We start from the raw sequence: 17,055 nt of genomic DNA on the forward strand, positions 1-17,055 counted from the left end.
CTGCTTAAAATCTCTTGATGTCGTCTTTTAACCTATTTAAGGTGATCAGCTCAGGTGGCTTTATGGCGACCCAGCCATGTGTATGGTAAGGAGTCACTAGAAGCCATCATCAAAGTTAGTAAATCTATTTCTGCTGTCTGCAAGCTATACTCACTTAGATTGATCTGCCCATCTCTCTTACTGCCCAACAATTAGGGAAAGAGCAGGAAGTGCTCTTAGGAGAGGGAGGAGAAGGAATATGAGGGCTACTAGGCAGATATGCACAAACAGAACACAGATCCAGAAAAAAGATGCTAATTGGTATTTTTACAGTTGGTATGCAAGAGGGAAATCAAGGCCCATTTAAAAAAATGCTCACTTTCTGAGCCTGGCGTGGTGGCTCATGCCTGTAATCCCAGCACTTTGGGAGGCTGAGGTGGGTGGATCATGAGGTCAGGAGTTCAAGACTAGCCTAGCCAAGATGGTGAAACCCTGTCTCTACTAAAAATACAAAAATTAGCCAGGCACGGTGGCGGGCGCCTGTAATCCCAGCTACTCCAGAGGCTGAGGCAGAGAATTGCTTGAACCGGGAGGTGGAGGTTGCAGTGAGTGGAGATCATATCACTACACCCTAGCCTGGGCAACAGAGTGAGACTCCATCTCAAAAAAAAAAAAAAATGTTCACTTTCCCATAACTGCCTATAACTTTGTGCACTGCTAGGGTCTTACATACTTTTGTGTTTTGGATGCTGGAATAGTCATCAACATATGCTAATTTTGATACTGATGATTTCTAAACTCTTCTGGCAAGAAGGCATGATTAATAAAAGTAAAAAAAATAGAATAAAATGGATTCATATATATGTGTGTGTGTATATATACATAAATATATATACACACACACATATATATAATGTTTAGAACTGAAATCAAATATGTATTTGTGTACGCTAAGAGAAAACCTTGTTAGTTAAATATTGATGTGAGGGTCTGTCACTTAGTGGCAAAAATTCTTCAAATTTCAAATCTTAAAGATCTCTTCCTCAGTTGCGGGTTTCTCGCAATCGTGTGCTGGATGCATACACTACTACAAAGATCTCTGGGAAATGCTCTTTGGCAGCGGGACTTGGAAATTATGATGAAAAAACACTCACTAGCACAAGTTGTGTAAAAAGATGTTGATGCTACTTTCTGAACATTTAATAGCTGTTTGCATTTATTTATACACATAAGTGGCATCACCATATTAATATAAACTGTTTCTATCAAAAATCGAAGGAAGTGAAAAGGAGAAGAGGGAGATTCCTAGAGAAAAAAGGGAAGCACACAATCAGCAGCCTCTACCTTCCAAAAACATTTCAAAAATCACCCTACCCATCAGGAGGATTTTAAATTTTCCTACTTTATAAAAGGAAGGGAAATAATTCTCGATTGGAGAGAAAGTGACCTTATGATCAAGCCACTGCATTGTTTCCCCACTTTCCAACTTGTAAAGAGGACAAGACATAGCTACCCACCTTCTGAAGCAAGGCAGGCCTGAGGTTGCACTTGCTTCATGTCCGGGTCACAGTCAATGTCGCATCTACTGCGTCTTCCGCTTGCAGCTCAGATGCAGTCCTGAAATGCATTGGATGGCACATGATGGCTTTTTCTGGGTATAGTATCAGAGTGATTTATAAGAAAGGAATCAGAAATGGGTTGAGTCTTGCAGTGCACAGTGTCTTCATACCCCTGACTAAAATGCTAATAAGGGAACTTTGCAGGGCTGTAAAACAGCTCTTAGTCATACTGTAGTATATACAGTGCTCCCCACTTTGGCCTGGGATTAAGATGCTTTTGAAAGGCTGGGCATGGTTGCTCATGCCTGTAATCCTAGCACTTTGGGAGGCCAAGGCAGGCAGTTCAACTGAGGTTGGGAGTTCGAGACCAGCCTCAGTGTTTTTTTCATATGAAAGGAGCCATTCACATCAATGGGTGCTTTGCAGGCCCTGGGGTCAGAAAATAGGCAGACGTACAAGGCAGTAGGTACCCGTTTCCATTCTTAACTAGGCTAGCATTTTTCCAATTGAAATGCCCAACACATGCACCTTTAAATGCCTTACTTAGGCTTTGAATGACTGCAAAAAACAAGTTTTGGTTACAAATTTAGTTTTCCTGTTTTCTCAGTGCTAGGGAAGGAGCACGTTCTTCTTCTACTGACAATGAGGCTCAGCTCTTGACAATTTAAACTCTGTAAGAAACTCTAGAATTTTGACGCACTGTTGTATTCGCTCATTAAGGAACAAAGCCCCTTTCCTAAATAAATAGACTTGAGGTCCAGATCATGAAGGCCTGAAGGAGTAAAGTTAGGTGCAGAAGAGCCGTCTTTTGAAGAAGTTCACCATGAAAATAGTGCACGGGCACAGAGTGGCTGCAGCTATTGCTTGTGAGGATAAATGAGATAACGGATACTCATGGGCTGAATTGTGTCTTTTCCCCACAACCCCTGCCCCAAATTCACATGCTGAAGTCCTGACTCTCAGTACCTCAGAATGTGACTGTACTTGGGGATAGCGCCTTTAAAGAAGTAACTAAGATAAAATAAGGTCATATGAGTAGACCTTAATACAATATGATTGATATCCTTATAAGAAGAGGAGATCAGGACAGAGTCTGCACACTGAGGAGTGACCGTGTGAGGACACAATGAGAGGAAACCATCTACAAGCCAAGGAGAGAGGCCTCAGAAGAAACCAAACCTGCCAGCACCTTGATCTTGGACGTCCACCCTCCAGAACTGTGGGAAAATAAATTTCTATAGTTTAAGGCACCCCATTTGTGGTATTTTGTTGTGGCAGCCCTAGAAAACTAACACAGATTTGAAAGTATTGATAATTTATGAAGTATTATACAAATGTTAGTTATCTTTATTATTATGTGATTATGTTGCACTGGAATAGTGTTATTATTCTAAAAATAAGACTGAGGGAGCAAGACATATCATGAAGGAGCTAGGGAGTGGAAAGTGACCTGGATGTTAAAAAGGAACGTAGTTGAGTAAAAACAGATTGAATGCTCAGTGCTTGGTTGTACCAAGAAGAGTCAAGTATGCATTTTGACCCCTAGCAAATGTCAACATGATAAGGAAGATGCTGAAAGAAGCTCGGGGAGTGGGGGAAAGGCAATTACTTCTTGTTGGGTGTGATGAGTGGAGGTGGGGAAGAGGGAGTTTGCAAAGTTTTCATAAAAAGAAAGTAACATTTAAGGTTCAAAAACGAAGACTTCCAAGTCAATGAAGTGAAGGCAGAGGAGAAAGCAAGTTCAGCGGCACTGTTACATGAGTGTGCCATGTTCCTGGGAAGAGCACACACTGTGCGGCAGGACATGAAACAGAGGGGACAGTGCTAGGGGGTAAGGCTGAGAAATGGTCGGCATCAATTTGTGAAGGGCCTCGAATGCTGTGTGAAGGGACCTGGACTTTACCATATAGACAATGAAGAAGAAAAGTATATATATGTTTTATTCTCGCAATAGTTCTTTACTTTCAGATTTTATCTGTTTTTCTCACTTTCATCTTCATACCTTTACCCAGACTTCAAGTGCTGTCTCTCCCAGTCTACTGGGTTCCATCAGCCAAATGCTCCTTTAAGTCCATCTTTTCTGAAGACTTAACTGATTTTCTATTGAGTCCATTGTTGAAAGCTAATCAGTAACCTGCAAGCTTTGTCACCAATTTGATGGATCTTTTAGGAAAAGTCATTTTAGCAATTTGTTAAGAACTGACAATAATGGTCATTTACAGAGGTCTTGTCAGCCAAAGTGTGATGGGCCCAAAACACAGATTAATTGGGAGAGTAAAATGTGTCTAAAAGTTGACATATACCCTGTTGTCTAGTCTGGGCATTCTCTCCCTCTCTGTATCTGAATTAAAATAACATCCATCAATTATGGAACACGGCCAAACAGTGAAATATAAGTTATGAGATTAATTGGAAATGCATGCCAATTCTTGAACAAGTTTCAAGAGAAACCTTTATTGATTCATGTTTATATATCACAGAGAATAATGAAAGTCACATTCACCCTTTACTTAAAACAAACCCTCATCACATCTACTTAAATAGCTCTACAGAACATTTTGACTATGGTGGGTAAGCTGTAACACTACAGAATATGTATCTCACCAATTATCTGGTGAAAAAATTGGCTGAATGTCTAAAAAGGCAGAATGCTCTCATGTACCAACTTGTAAATTAGAAGTAAATGTACATGCCTCTGATTTCAAACTCTATCCTCAGTACACTAATAAAATGCTTCCATATTGGCCAAGAGTTAGTTTTTATATTTTTAGAATTTATTCTTCTAATAAATCTAAAAAATTTAATACATAATTTTAGTTATAGAGATGAAATTCTTAGAGTATCAGTATAAATGAAGTGGTTAGGAATAAGAACTTTGGTGTCAGATTACCGAGGTTCAAGTCCTGGCTCTCCAGTTTGTAATGTCCTTGCCCAAGTCATTTTTAATCTCTTTGTACCTTAGAGAATTACCATGAAGATTAAGTAAGGTAATGCAGGTACAATGCATGCATAGCACAATAGTGGGTAAAAACAACAAAGTGCTATATAGAAAAAAATTATTTTCTGCTAGATGCTGGGTCTCTAAATAGATTTTGAAAGCGCTAGTGTACACCTGTCTCTTTCCACATGGAATGAAGTGAGTTGACAAGGAAGTCATACAGAATGCCTAATATGACTCCCATCTACAACTATAACTCCTCTGCCAGTGGGCAAGAAATGATAATGCTGATGTAATTGATAAGTCACAACTGCAGAAAAATCACTTCATTTACAAGTTTCAACAAGTGGCTCAGAAGAAGTTGACTTTTATGCAGCTCTAAGCATGGAGGTCAGGGAGTTTGTGTTGACAGAGAATACTTTTGAACCTTTGAAGCAAAACAGATGTTCATACCTAGGCAGAAAGGTTTATTTTGGGTCTTACCATTGAATAAAAGAGGTGCAAAGTGTAATATTAAAATTCTTAGTCCAGCTTTGCACCAGGAGACTATGCTGAGAACAGTTGGAGCGAAGATCTCACTCCTCAAGCTGGGTGGTGGAGTTGTTGTTTGTTGATTGAAATGTTAAACCAGCATGCCGCATGGATAATTTCTCCTCTGGGTAAATGGGTCACAGATACCAGAAGCAGTGCAGGTGCCATCATGTCCATCTGTGCTTCCAGCAGTGTCTGGAACTCTTAAGAGGCCAAAATAGAAAAACAATGAGTTTTCACTGTTGATCTTGAACAGAGCAGGTACACAATCAACAGCTGTTCCACAAACTCATCTACCACTGCAAAGTTGGTTTCTTTGGGGGTGAGATGTGGATAAAGATTCTCCTGTCTTTCTGACACTCAGCACCCATTTTGTCTGGTCCTATGGTATGTTTTGCTTGAGGAATTTTCCATTATCACATCAAATAAAACTAATGTTAAAATATTTGCCATGTCCTCAACTTTTCTGGTTTTTCATTTTAGCAGAAATTCTACTTATAATATGATTGAAATGAAAATGCCTTTCTCTAATTCTGAAAATGATATTCAGGTTATGGTTGTCAAAAATAAAGAAATGGAACTCTAAATAAACATTTAAGACAAAATCTAATGATGATAAAAATCAGCAATATCAGAGGGCACTTGCTGTTAATTTGATGATGTTAATCGGAGAGGTGAGGCATATGATATGGCACCTTATAAACATTGGGCAGGGGAAAAAGTATATATTTTTATTAATAAATAATAAAACCACAAGAAGAAAACAAAATTCTTTTCACAATACCGTTCAACTTACAAGTTCAATAAAAATTTCTCATATGGCAGTTTCCTGTCTAAACTGAGAACTTCTCTTGTAACTAAAACTGTCATGAAGTTGCCACATTAGACTAATGATCTTTAGTTATAATTGGATAATCAAATTTTAAATTGTCAAGAAATGGAACTGAAATTCATGGAATTTGCCAAGAGAATAACTCTTTGATACACATTTGACAATCTGAAAAATACCACAAGCTTCTACTGCATTATCCAAGGGCAAAGCAAGCACTTGAATATTCTTTTTAAAAGCATTTCCCTCCATGATCTCAGGATTAAAAAATATCTCAGCCACGTTTGATGAATTTGTAATACATTTGCTTCAAGTTTTCTCTGGAGTAATTTTATCAGAGATGATTTTTCATGAATCCTGTCCTTGGTATAGGTTAACTTACAGCTAACTTCTTATTGTAATGACATTTAACCACATACTCACAATGTTGCCCAGTCTCCAATTATTAACTAAGAATATGGAAGAAACAATTCTTGAACTGGGTGAAATTTGTAATTAATAGGAATTAAACATTTTTAATGTGTGTGGATTAAGAAGACTATCCTTTACTGAATTTATTTCACATTGAACTGTTGACATTAGAGGTGATATTGACAAAAGTGGGGCTAATCAATATTGAACCCTAAGGGTCAAAGGACTTCATGTTTGGTATAATAAGCAACTTAGTTTAGGTATTACAGTGTTTCAGCAAAGTAACAATTATTAAGGGTCAGGGGAGCTTTCCATTATAAACTGTAATTTGGGAGGCTTACATATTTCCAGCCTCCAAAGGAAAGTGATTGTATGATCAAGCAAGATGGTGGCTTGGAAATAAAGAGAAAGTGAGTCATTACATTTGATTTTGAGGAATTAAATTATTTCCATTTTTTAGATTCAAAACCTTTCTTTTCTTACCATCTCCATAGATCTTTAATGAAATCACTAAACCCAGGGAACTTTGGATGAAAGGTAAATCTCATTTAAAATTTTAAATGGCTGGAAATCTTTTCTTGTGAAAATTGTCTATCACATACAAGAAGTCTATAAATTATAAATACTACCGAAAGGAGCTCTGTATCAATTCAGCTAGATATGGTTCAATGAAACATCTTCTACACTTTCCATTTAGTCCCTGTGTAGAATGTTAGCACCATATGGAGATCATTACTCTTCACTCAAACATACTTGATCATGTTTGCCTACTCAATTGCTTAAGATTTCATTTTTCTGCAAGTATTACTGTTTATTTAACTAAGAAATAATGCTTTAATTATTTACTTAAAGTTTTGTGTTGGACGCATTGTAATTTGAACTTCAGAAAAAGCAAACAATAAGGTAAATATAATATATGCCAAATATTTTATAAAAAATAATGATGAAATAAAAAATAGGTAACTTCTTAGAAGTAGATATTGCCTGGCTTAGAATTCAACAACATAATTCATTCCCTTATTATTTTGTTAAATTAACATGAAAAAGTTTAAGATTATGGACTTTGGGTTTAATAAAAATTGCATATCTGAGCACAGAGGAGGAGGCCCTAGAGTACTAACTCCAGTACTGTCTGTCTATACTGGGCCCAAATAAACAAAACTTCTGAATCTTCAAGTCCTTCCTTGGGCAGACACTAAGTGCTCTGCCCTCTTGTGACACTTCTTTTTGAATTTAGAATGTATAGATACATTCAAACAACAGAAGTGGGCATTGATGAGTCGATGAGTCAGGGAAGAAGCCATGCACTTTCAGTTTCCATTACATTAAACAAAATACTCATTAGTGCTTGGCATTTTCCCAAACAGACACAATCAAGGTGTCCACTGAGGGCTCATTGTGCAGTTAAGAAGTTTAAAAAGACCTTCTAGACATCAGCTAGGGACAATTAAGAGATGGGTTAAACTACTCCGGGGTAAGAAGGCTGGAATTACCGGAAACAAACACATGTAGAAAATCAACTGCAAATAGACAAACCACTTTATTTTTAAGATCAGTTAGATATTCAAAAAGAGAAAGACTAAAGATTTCTCTGCTTAATAATTATTGCCCTCCTTGATGAAATCACAATACACTTTACTATGGGAGTATTCAGGTACATTAAAACTAAGTCACGTCTAGATATGTGGCAGAAAAAAAAACCTGATGGAAATCTGTCATCACAACATAATTGTTCCTATCCTTTACTCAACAAGCGAACTAAGTGCTACTACTACTAACAGGTCATAATAATGTAAGTTAGCTCAGAAATCCATATCCATTAAAACTGTTGAAACATGTTTTATGCTAAACATCCACCCCCAGATCCTCTTAGAACAGCTTCTAGAAAACATTACTGAGAGCAAATACTTGCATGTAGATCAGATCAACTAAACTGTTTTTTCCAGGTGTTTCCTTCTTTCTTTCCTTCATTCTCTTTCTCCTTTTGTCTCTTTCTGCCATCCATCCATCCATCCATCCATCCATCCATCCATCCATCCAACATTCATTAAGTACTATCTGCCAGGCACTGTGACACATACAAAGCCTACAAGAGTGAACAGGACAGACAAGGGTTATGCGCACATGAAGTAATAGGCTAGCACATGCTGTAAAAGCTTTTATATGACCTTTGTTGCTGTTGGTATTAAAACAACTACAGCTGAGAAATCTTAATTCAAGACTAGTATCATAAGTTAAACTTCAAAAATCATTCATGTTACCTGTTCACTCTCTGGGTAGGGGAATGAGAAGCAATGCTTTTCATATCAAAACTTCTCTTATTATTTCTTATTTTTATTTTTTTGAGATGGAGCCTTGCTCTGTCACCCAGGCTGGAGTGCAATGGCATGATCTCGGCTCACTGCAACCTCTGTCTCCCGGGGTCAAGCGGTTCTCCTGCCTCAGCCTCCCGAGTAGCTGGGATTACAGGTGTCCGCCACCACGCCTGGCTAATTTTTTTGTATTTTTAGTAGAGACGGGGTTTCACCATGTTGGCCAGGCTGGTCTCAAACTCCTGACCTCAAGTGATCTGCCTGCCCTGGCCTCCCAAAGTACTAGGATTACAGGCGTGAGCCACTGCACCCGGCACCTTCTCTTATTTTAAGGTGACATTTATCTTTGAACTTTGGCTGATGCAATCTAATTTACCAGGAAGTTCTAGGAACAAATGTTAAATATAAACTGTTTCTCAAAAGGATGCTGTGGAATCTTTTCACAAGGAGTGTACGAAAGAATAGGCAAAAGGAAAGAACGCGTACTTAACATGGAACATGGAAACCTCCTTGAGTTTGCCACAGTATACTCTCCCTGCTTTTTAAGTCAAAGACGCTATTCTATCAGTACTTAACACGGATCTTTAAATCCCAGAGCTAATAATGCTTCCCAGCTACAGCTGGATGCATCTGACAAGCAGCATGTAGTAGGAAATCTCACAGGGGATAAGGTTCCTAACAGTCAACTAAGGGTTCAAATCCCAAAAGAGATGCCCCTGGAGTGCAGAGCACTTAACCCTTCGACCAGGACCAACATGACTATTCACAAATTATTGATGCTGCTAAATCCCTGGCAGATTGCAGACAGTTCTTGTATCCATTGAAGCTGAAGCATATGGCCACTAATGAGATAGATTTTTTAAAAATACATATACACATTCAGTCTTTGCTACATGAATGTAAATCCACTGAAATGCTAGAAGGTGATTGAACTGGATGGAACACTGTTAAATACATGCTTAGTCTCATGTTATGGATCATTTCCATTGACATCTATCTGCATCCTCAGTACAGTTTAATTAAAGCTGTCTGGAACAAGTCTGCCCTCTAAATGATCAGCAGTGCAATGAAAAGGTGAAATTTGAGGAGGCTTGAGGCCTTTTCTGTAAAGCATTCAAATGACTGTCTCTGTGGTTGAAAACAGCAGCAGAGAAGAAATTCATTTTCAAAATTAGCCAGCCATTACACATTTTTTTTTTTTTTTTTTTTTTTTGCAAAAAAAAAGCAAAGCTTCTTCTGATGTCATCTTGAAATACCAGAAGCTGAGTTAGTTAGTTATAGCCGATCTTAAGAACTCAAACTGGACCATGTTCTGGTCCCAAATAAACATGTTTTTTTTGGCTTGAAAACAGTAAATACTGTAGCAAACTTTCTTATTAGTATTTTATTTTGCAAAACAAAACCCTCAAATTGAACAATTTTGCATAAAATAATCCCTTAAGATAATTTTGCAACTAGATGGCAGGAACATCATCTGTTAGATATTTTCAAACAATTAAAATGTTTATTGAATCTCTGATGTTTCCAGCACTTAAGGTATCAGGGGAAAAAGAATAAAATGTGGATCTAGGGCATAAGAAATGTGAGACATGAAAGACTGGATTTTAAATTTATTAATTTATATTTATTTTCTGTGGCATTTTCCTTTGTTATGATTTTATTTAAATATATGTAGATCATATTTGTTCTTTAATTCCAGAATTAATGGTACTTTATAAAAGTATCAAAAAGACTGTCATATTTAAATATTTTTTTCATTGGCTTTTCCACACAAATCCATCAGTTATGGTGTAGGCTTTTTCTTTTCATTTAATATTTATTTGATATCTACTTCATATAGGACATTGAATTACACTGTGTGCCTAACAGCCACTACCTGCCACCACAAAACAAAAATAGTCTCTCCCTGTCTATTATAACTTGTTCATCCAGGATGGGAAAAACTTAAGAGTAGCACTAACCCAAAAAAGCATCCCTGAATTCACTCCATTCAGGAGTACAGATGATTTTAGCCCTGATGTCTCATAGAAATTAGTCAGACCTAGAAGATATTATATTGAAGCAAATAAGCAATATTTATTGAGTGCTTTGTGTGCATTGGCACTGTGGTGGGAACTCTGGGGAATAGGATTCAAGTACAAGCTTCCTCAATGAACTTACAAACTGGGAAGATAGACACATTGAAAGTCACCAAGGAATGATAGAGTCAGGTGAGAAAAGCTGGAGTGATGCTGAAAGGCATTTTGAGGAAGATGAAGCTTGAGCTGGGCTTTGAAGAATGAGGCCAGAGGTCCAGGCCAGAAATATCATAACAGGCACATAGGGGCTGAAGGGCCAGGTACAAAATTGCCTGGCCTGGAGTGGATGCTTTGTGTTGAGAACAGCTGGGGTCTAATCAGAACAGAAACTACTTGAGTTTATTTTAAATAGAAGGAATTTAATACAGGGAATTTACTTTAACGGTGATCAAAGGCTGGGATGATGAACAGGAGACAGTATAGCAATTTAGAGACGAGCAAATTCAGGAAGCTGCCAGTAATGCTTTGGTTGGAATGACAAGGGAGAATACAGAGTTTCTGGAGCTCAGAAACTAGGGTCACTTAGAGGATGATGGAACTAGAGAAGGCTTAACCAGTTGGATCTGGAGCAAAGGAGGAATAAAAATGCAATCATTTCCAGAGATCTGCATGAAGCAGAGAGAAGGAGAAATAACTTGACTTCTGCCACCCCCTAATCTCCCACCAATGTCTCCTATTTGCCAGGCCCAGTCTGAAGTTGACAAGGAGCCTAGGAAAAACATCCTGCAGGGGTCAGCTTCCCTATGATACAGAACAGAGTAGGGGAAGGCGAGGACTACGTATGACAAACAGGCTAATGATTAAGAAACAGAGACTAATGCAAAATTAGGTAAGATTATTATAGTAGGATCCTTTTATATAATGGGTTATGAATGTCAGGGAGAGGAATTTAAACCAAATAGGCTAGAGGAAGCCATCTTAGGTTTTTGAGAAGGGGGAAGATAGAATGAAATTGAGATTTCAGGAATATATGGCCAGAGTATGAAAAAAGATTTGAGGCAGGGTGACCAGTTGGGAGGTAGTTACAGATTGAAGATGGCCACAAACTGCTTGAAATTCCTCCCCTTGAAAGGTGGGGTGTATTTCCTTTCCCCATGAATCTCAGATGGTCAATGGAAGAAGTGACACTGTGCTGGTAGGCTTTAAGAGGACTGGGAGATTCCATTTTGGTATCTTGGAGTCCTGAATTGCCATATGAGAAGTCTAACCATCCGGCAGAAAAAGATCATCTGGAGAAGCCCAGAGAATATGGGGCAGACAAAAGGGCTCAGCTGACTCCAGTTGTCTAGCTGTTGCTCACCAAGGCACCAGACATGTGAGTAAAGCTGCCTTAAACCCTCAAGACAGGCCCAGCTACCAGATGAATTCCAATGACTGACTGTTGTTAAGGAATCATTCAGCTGAGCCTTGCCTAAATTTCTGATCCACAAAATAATGAGTTATAATACAATAGTTGTTGTTTAAATTCACTAAGTTTTGGGATATTCTATTATGCAGCAGCATATAACTAGAATAGAGGCCATGCAGTAATATGAACATATCACGATAAATCCCCAAATTAAAGTTGTAGTAGGAATGGAGAAGAGGCACATTTTTTGGAAGAGATCCTGAGTTTTTTTTGTGTTTATAATGGGTTGACAATTTTTTTTTTCTGAAGATGGTCACGTAGCAAGTATTTTTGACTTTGTGAGCCAACATATCTTTGTTGCTACTACTTGACTCTGTCATAAGGCAAAAGAAGCCACAGAGAATATGTAAATGAATATATGTAGCCGAGTTTCAATAAAACCTTATTTACAAAAACAGGTGGCTGACAAGCATTGGCTGTGGGACATACATTGCTGACCTCTGGTTTATAAGGTTTGAAGTAGGGAGGAAAATTCAACTGGAGATATGTTACATCTAGATAACACAGAGGAATGGAGCTTTGTGACGTGTCAGGGTGGGAGTATAGATTGAAGAATAGCTAAATATTCTGGAAGAGGGACTACAACATTGGTGTTATATCTTTTTAAGGTTGCTTCTGCTTTGTTGTTTCTTTTTTACAAAATAATATTTTAATAATATATGAACATGAACATGAAAACAATGTAAACAGGTTAGAATTTTTGATGTGATACTACAAATGTGATTTTGATCGTACACAACTGGTAAAATTCTATGCGAAACGATTAACAAGGCATATCATAGGAAATCACTTTGCCCAATATAAGCAGTTCTCAGCACATATTCAAATGCACACAAACATGAAAATCGGAAATAAAGGAATGTTAAAAAAATAACTTGCGCAGACACAAATAAAACCACCCCACTAGTGTATGAATGATGCATGTTTTTATGATCTTAATGACATTTAAGGATTTAAAAAATGCCACTGATCTCACAGTTTACAATATCCAAATCTTCAAACCTGCTGGAAGAAGTCCACAGCGTAGCCTGGAAATTGCATCCATTGCATTCTCTCGTGCAGTTACCTGCTTATGGGCTGTACCTTCTGCCTTGATATGTAGTAACTTTTCTTGAAGGATGGAAACTTTCTTTTGCAGAAAATTAATCTGTGATTTTAGGGAGGAGATGGTGTCTTCAAGTTCTTGTCTTAGGGATGCTGGCATCAATCCTTTCAATTTTGTTTCATATTCTCGTCGTATGTCAATTATCTTTTTTTCATAGGTGTGTTTTAAATGAATTTTCTCCATTTGAAACTTATTTTCTTGATCCCTTAGTTGTTCCTTTGTTTGAATTTGTGATTCTTGTAACTGCTGTTTTAATTGACAGACATACTGCTGTAATTCTTCAATCATACTAGATGCCTTTGTTAGCCTCTGAATATTCTTCTTATAAAGAGATGACAAGAATTGCTTCTCCAGCCCCATGTTGTTATCGCGAGTGAAGGTTTCACTGTGCTTATTCACCAGGTTTTGGAGTTCTAAGGGGTTGTTGGTTGAATACACTTGTGCTAACTCGTGGTATACATTGCTAAGAGGCTTAATGAATCTACCCACAATTTGAGATGTATATTTTGGTAGCTGTTGTACTTTGCCAAGTAATATCAAAGACACTAAAATATACTTTTTATATGATTCCAACATGATATGACTGACCGCCATGGCAGGAGTAGTTATAGCCTGTTCATAAAAGTAGAGAGCTCTTTCAAAGTTCTTCAGCCCAGTATAGATCATCCCTCCATAATAATAGTAACAGAAAAAGTGCTTTGCATCATAGGCTCCATTCTCTTTACAGATATCCATCATATCCACGTCAAGATACGGAAGGGCAGGCTTGAAGCATTTTGCTAGCAAACAAAGCTGGCAGAGATCAGCATGTATTGAGGTCAGCTGGTTTGTATTCAGCTGCATCTTGTCTATGGCTTGCTTAAGGATGACAATTCCTCGCAGGGGCTGTTTTCTTTCCACAAGTGCATTTGTTAGCTGATGGCATAAGCCCAGCAAAAGTGTCTGTTGCATATCGAATGTGCTCCCCATTACAAGTACTGATGAAGAGCCGAACCTGTGAGAATAGCGTTTCCAAGTCAGGAACACTGGGCATAGAAAACTTCACAAACAAAACAGCAAGGACGCCCAAGGAGTGTTCCTGTACATCCAGAGCCCCGAGCACAGTGTCCAGATGGGATAAGTTCTTCGCAAGGAGTTCCCCACTTTTGTTAATCAGTTCACAAAGCTGTGTCATTTGCCCTTGAGCCGAGAGCCGTGGGACACTGTTCACGAACTGTTCCAGGGCAGACGCCATGTTTTCCCCCCGGGCGGCCCAAGTGGCGAAGGCAGCACACTCGGGAAAAGGCTGCCGCTCTTTTGTTGTTTCTTTTAAGTGACATTAGGATAGTTAGTAAACGCACTAGTGGGCTCAGGAATTACTTTAATCTATAAGATGGTTCCACTGAGCCAGGGAACTTATAATATGGGGACGATCAGAGAACAACATTAAGCAGACTTTCAGTTACATCTAGGTCTGCTCTCAGTGGTTTTCAGATTTGTACAATTTCAACCCAATATATTTTATGAGTAAAGTGGACTATTCTAGAACCATTTTTTTTTCTGTGTGTGGCTAATACCATTCTAATTTTTAATTTATATCACATTCATGATTTATTTGAACAATTATGAGTTTGGCAATATTTCTTGCTCATATTTGAAGAGCATCTACAACATTAATCTCAAAGTATTTATATCCTAAACTATCCTGAGAATTCAATGGTTATTTTCCATAACTTATTATATATTGAAGGCATTTTGTCATGCTATTTACTGTTATGTCATGGGAAAAAAGCGTGACCTTTGAAGAAATAAAACAAGCAGTTTTTTAGTTCTCCTGCATATCTGTTAAGTTTACGGATATTTAGGCTTTATAAAGCTTCTATCAGGCTGCTAAACAATTTAGACTCACACAGCATGTAAATTCTATCAAACAAGGGCTCTTTACCCTTTCACCTATTGCCCTACATGTGCTTGGCACAGTGGTACAACTATTCAGAACAAACACTAATAGTCTGCTTAAAATCTTTAACATAAGTAATGCAGGCATGCTAGAGGATTCTAGTGAATATTGAAAGGGGTTTTTACCCATTTAAGGCAGAGAATGGCTTGAACAGTTCTGTCTGGAGCCAGAAAAAGAGCAACTTGGTTCAGAGGTGAAGGCTTCTTATAGTTCCTGTATTTGATAAAATACAGGCCTTGTAGCATTCCCTCATAGACCTGTGACCTCAAGCCCTGGCCTTTAGACTTTTTCCCTCCTTGAGAATGAAATGATTAGTGAGGTCCTTCTATTAGATATGTTAGCAGTTTCTGCAAAAAAGAGGATTTTAATAATACTAAATTGCAAAGAATTATGAGGCAGGGCTTACTCCTAGATACTAAGACAAGCCCAGTTGAAGCTGACTACATAAGCTCCTATGCAGGGCCATCTGTTTAGTTCTAATAGTATTTTCTTTCTTTCTTTTTCTTTTTTTTAAAAAAATCTTTGTAGCTTGTTTTCAAACCCTGTCTGGGACACCTGCTCAATGTGAAATGAGACTGGCGAGTCTCAGTTCATTTGTGGCTGGCTGAAATTTTCCATCTTACTTTCCAGAAAAATGGTCCATAAGGAAATTAAGTGAAAAGAGTTAGACGTCACACATGGATTCACGTGTAGGTGTACTGAAGGCCTAGAGAATCTTCCTGTGTGAAAAGTACAATATAAATTCAACACTGGTTCATTGGTTCATCCACTTCTCCTCTCAGCAGCTCTCTAACACTTGAGGTCTCTGATACCCTGAAGAGGATGCAACTTTAGGGACATCTTTTTACTATTTTAAGCCACTGCATAATTTGAGCTGAGATTGTAACATGGTTTGAAATTGGCTGTATTTGCTGCTTCATTTAAACAGGAATGGTGTATGAAAATAGTATAAGAGGTACATGTTCTGTGCTTTTCTACATTATGTAAATAGATTCTACATTATGTAAATAGAGATTTAAAGTTTCTCTAAATAATAATTGAAGAATATTCATAGTTTAAGAGGAAACAGATTAGATGCCTTCAGACCATATATTACCCAAGAGAGAAGGCGGACGACCATAATTTATTATAACCCAAGGCAATATTACCCTAAAGTGGTATGAATTTTGATTTCAAAAGTCAATAGGGTCTTTTCCATATAAATTTAAAGCCACCAAAAATTTCACTGAATTTACTAAATACACAATTAGTTTCTTGTTACAGATAATTTCTATTGATCCAAATCTGGTTTGTCAGCATGGACTAATCAAAATCGTCAGGGATTGAGATCTGCATGGCTCAAGGGATCAGTTTCTAGGCTAGGAGCCTCTCACCCCCAGGTCACTATTTCCAATGCATAAAGGAGTTTTGAAAGGCCTATTTAACAGCTGGTGTGAAACCAACCAGCACTTTCAACTAAGTCTCCTGCATAGATTCATTGTCCCTTATATTAAAAGACATTAGCACCTACTGTCTGAGGGTATATGTAAGGTGAAAAATGATTGCATTGTCAGCAATCTTAGTTATTATTCATAGATATGTCCGTATTTATAATCTCCTATGGTAAGCAATAGCAGTTGCTATCTTCAAGGCCTGCTGTATCTAGTTATAAGATATTTATCTCTGTATGACATTTTTCCTGTAGTTGAAACCAGCTGATCTCTGATAGGCCAAGCTATTGTATATTCTTTCTTTTCTAGAATAAACTGTAGAAATATTTATTTTCTAGACAATGTATGTGTGTGCAACTCCTTTCTTTGTTTGCCTTTCAGGTCTTCCCTAAAGTGTAGGTTATAAGGTTCTAATCTTTTATCACTACATAAAAACTTCAGGCCCAGGTCTTCGCCAGGCTTCCCTAAAGAAAATACTGTCCCTGGCAGTTCCTGGGTTAGATGATTGTCCTTCACTTGCTCACAGTCTTTAGGAG

The 17,055-nt window shown here is 37.8% G+C and overlaps 1 protein-coding gene across 1 annotated transcript; it reads right to left on the reverse strand.

Moving 5' to 3' along the window:
- Nucleotides 1-13,024: 13,024 nt before the first annotated feature.
- On the reverse strand, nucleotides 13,025-14,428 carry LOC129481586 (COP9 signalosome complex subunit 3-like). Its single transcript, XM_063638498.1, is given in 2 exon segments — nucleotides 13,025-14,080; nucleotides 14,082-14,428. Coding segments are annotated over 2 exon segments (1,359 nt in total). The 5' UTR covers nucleotides 14,385-14,428.
- Nucleotides 14,429-17,055: the final 2,627 nt, after the last annotated feature.

This window comes from Symphalangus syndactylus, chromosome 5, assembly GCF_028878055.3.
Source record: "Symphalangus syndactylus isolate Jambi chromosome 5, NHGRI_mSymSyn1-v2.1_pri, whole genome shotgun sequence".
In the NCBI taxonomy this organism is placed as follows: domain Eukaryota; kingdom Metazoa; phylum Chordata; class Mammalia; order Primates; family Hylobatidae; genus Symphalangus; species Symphalangus syndactylus.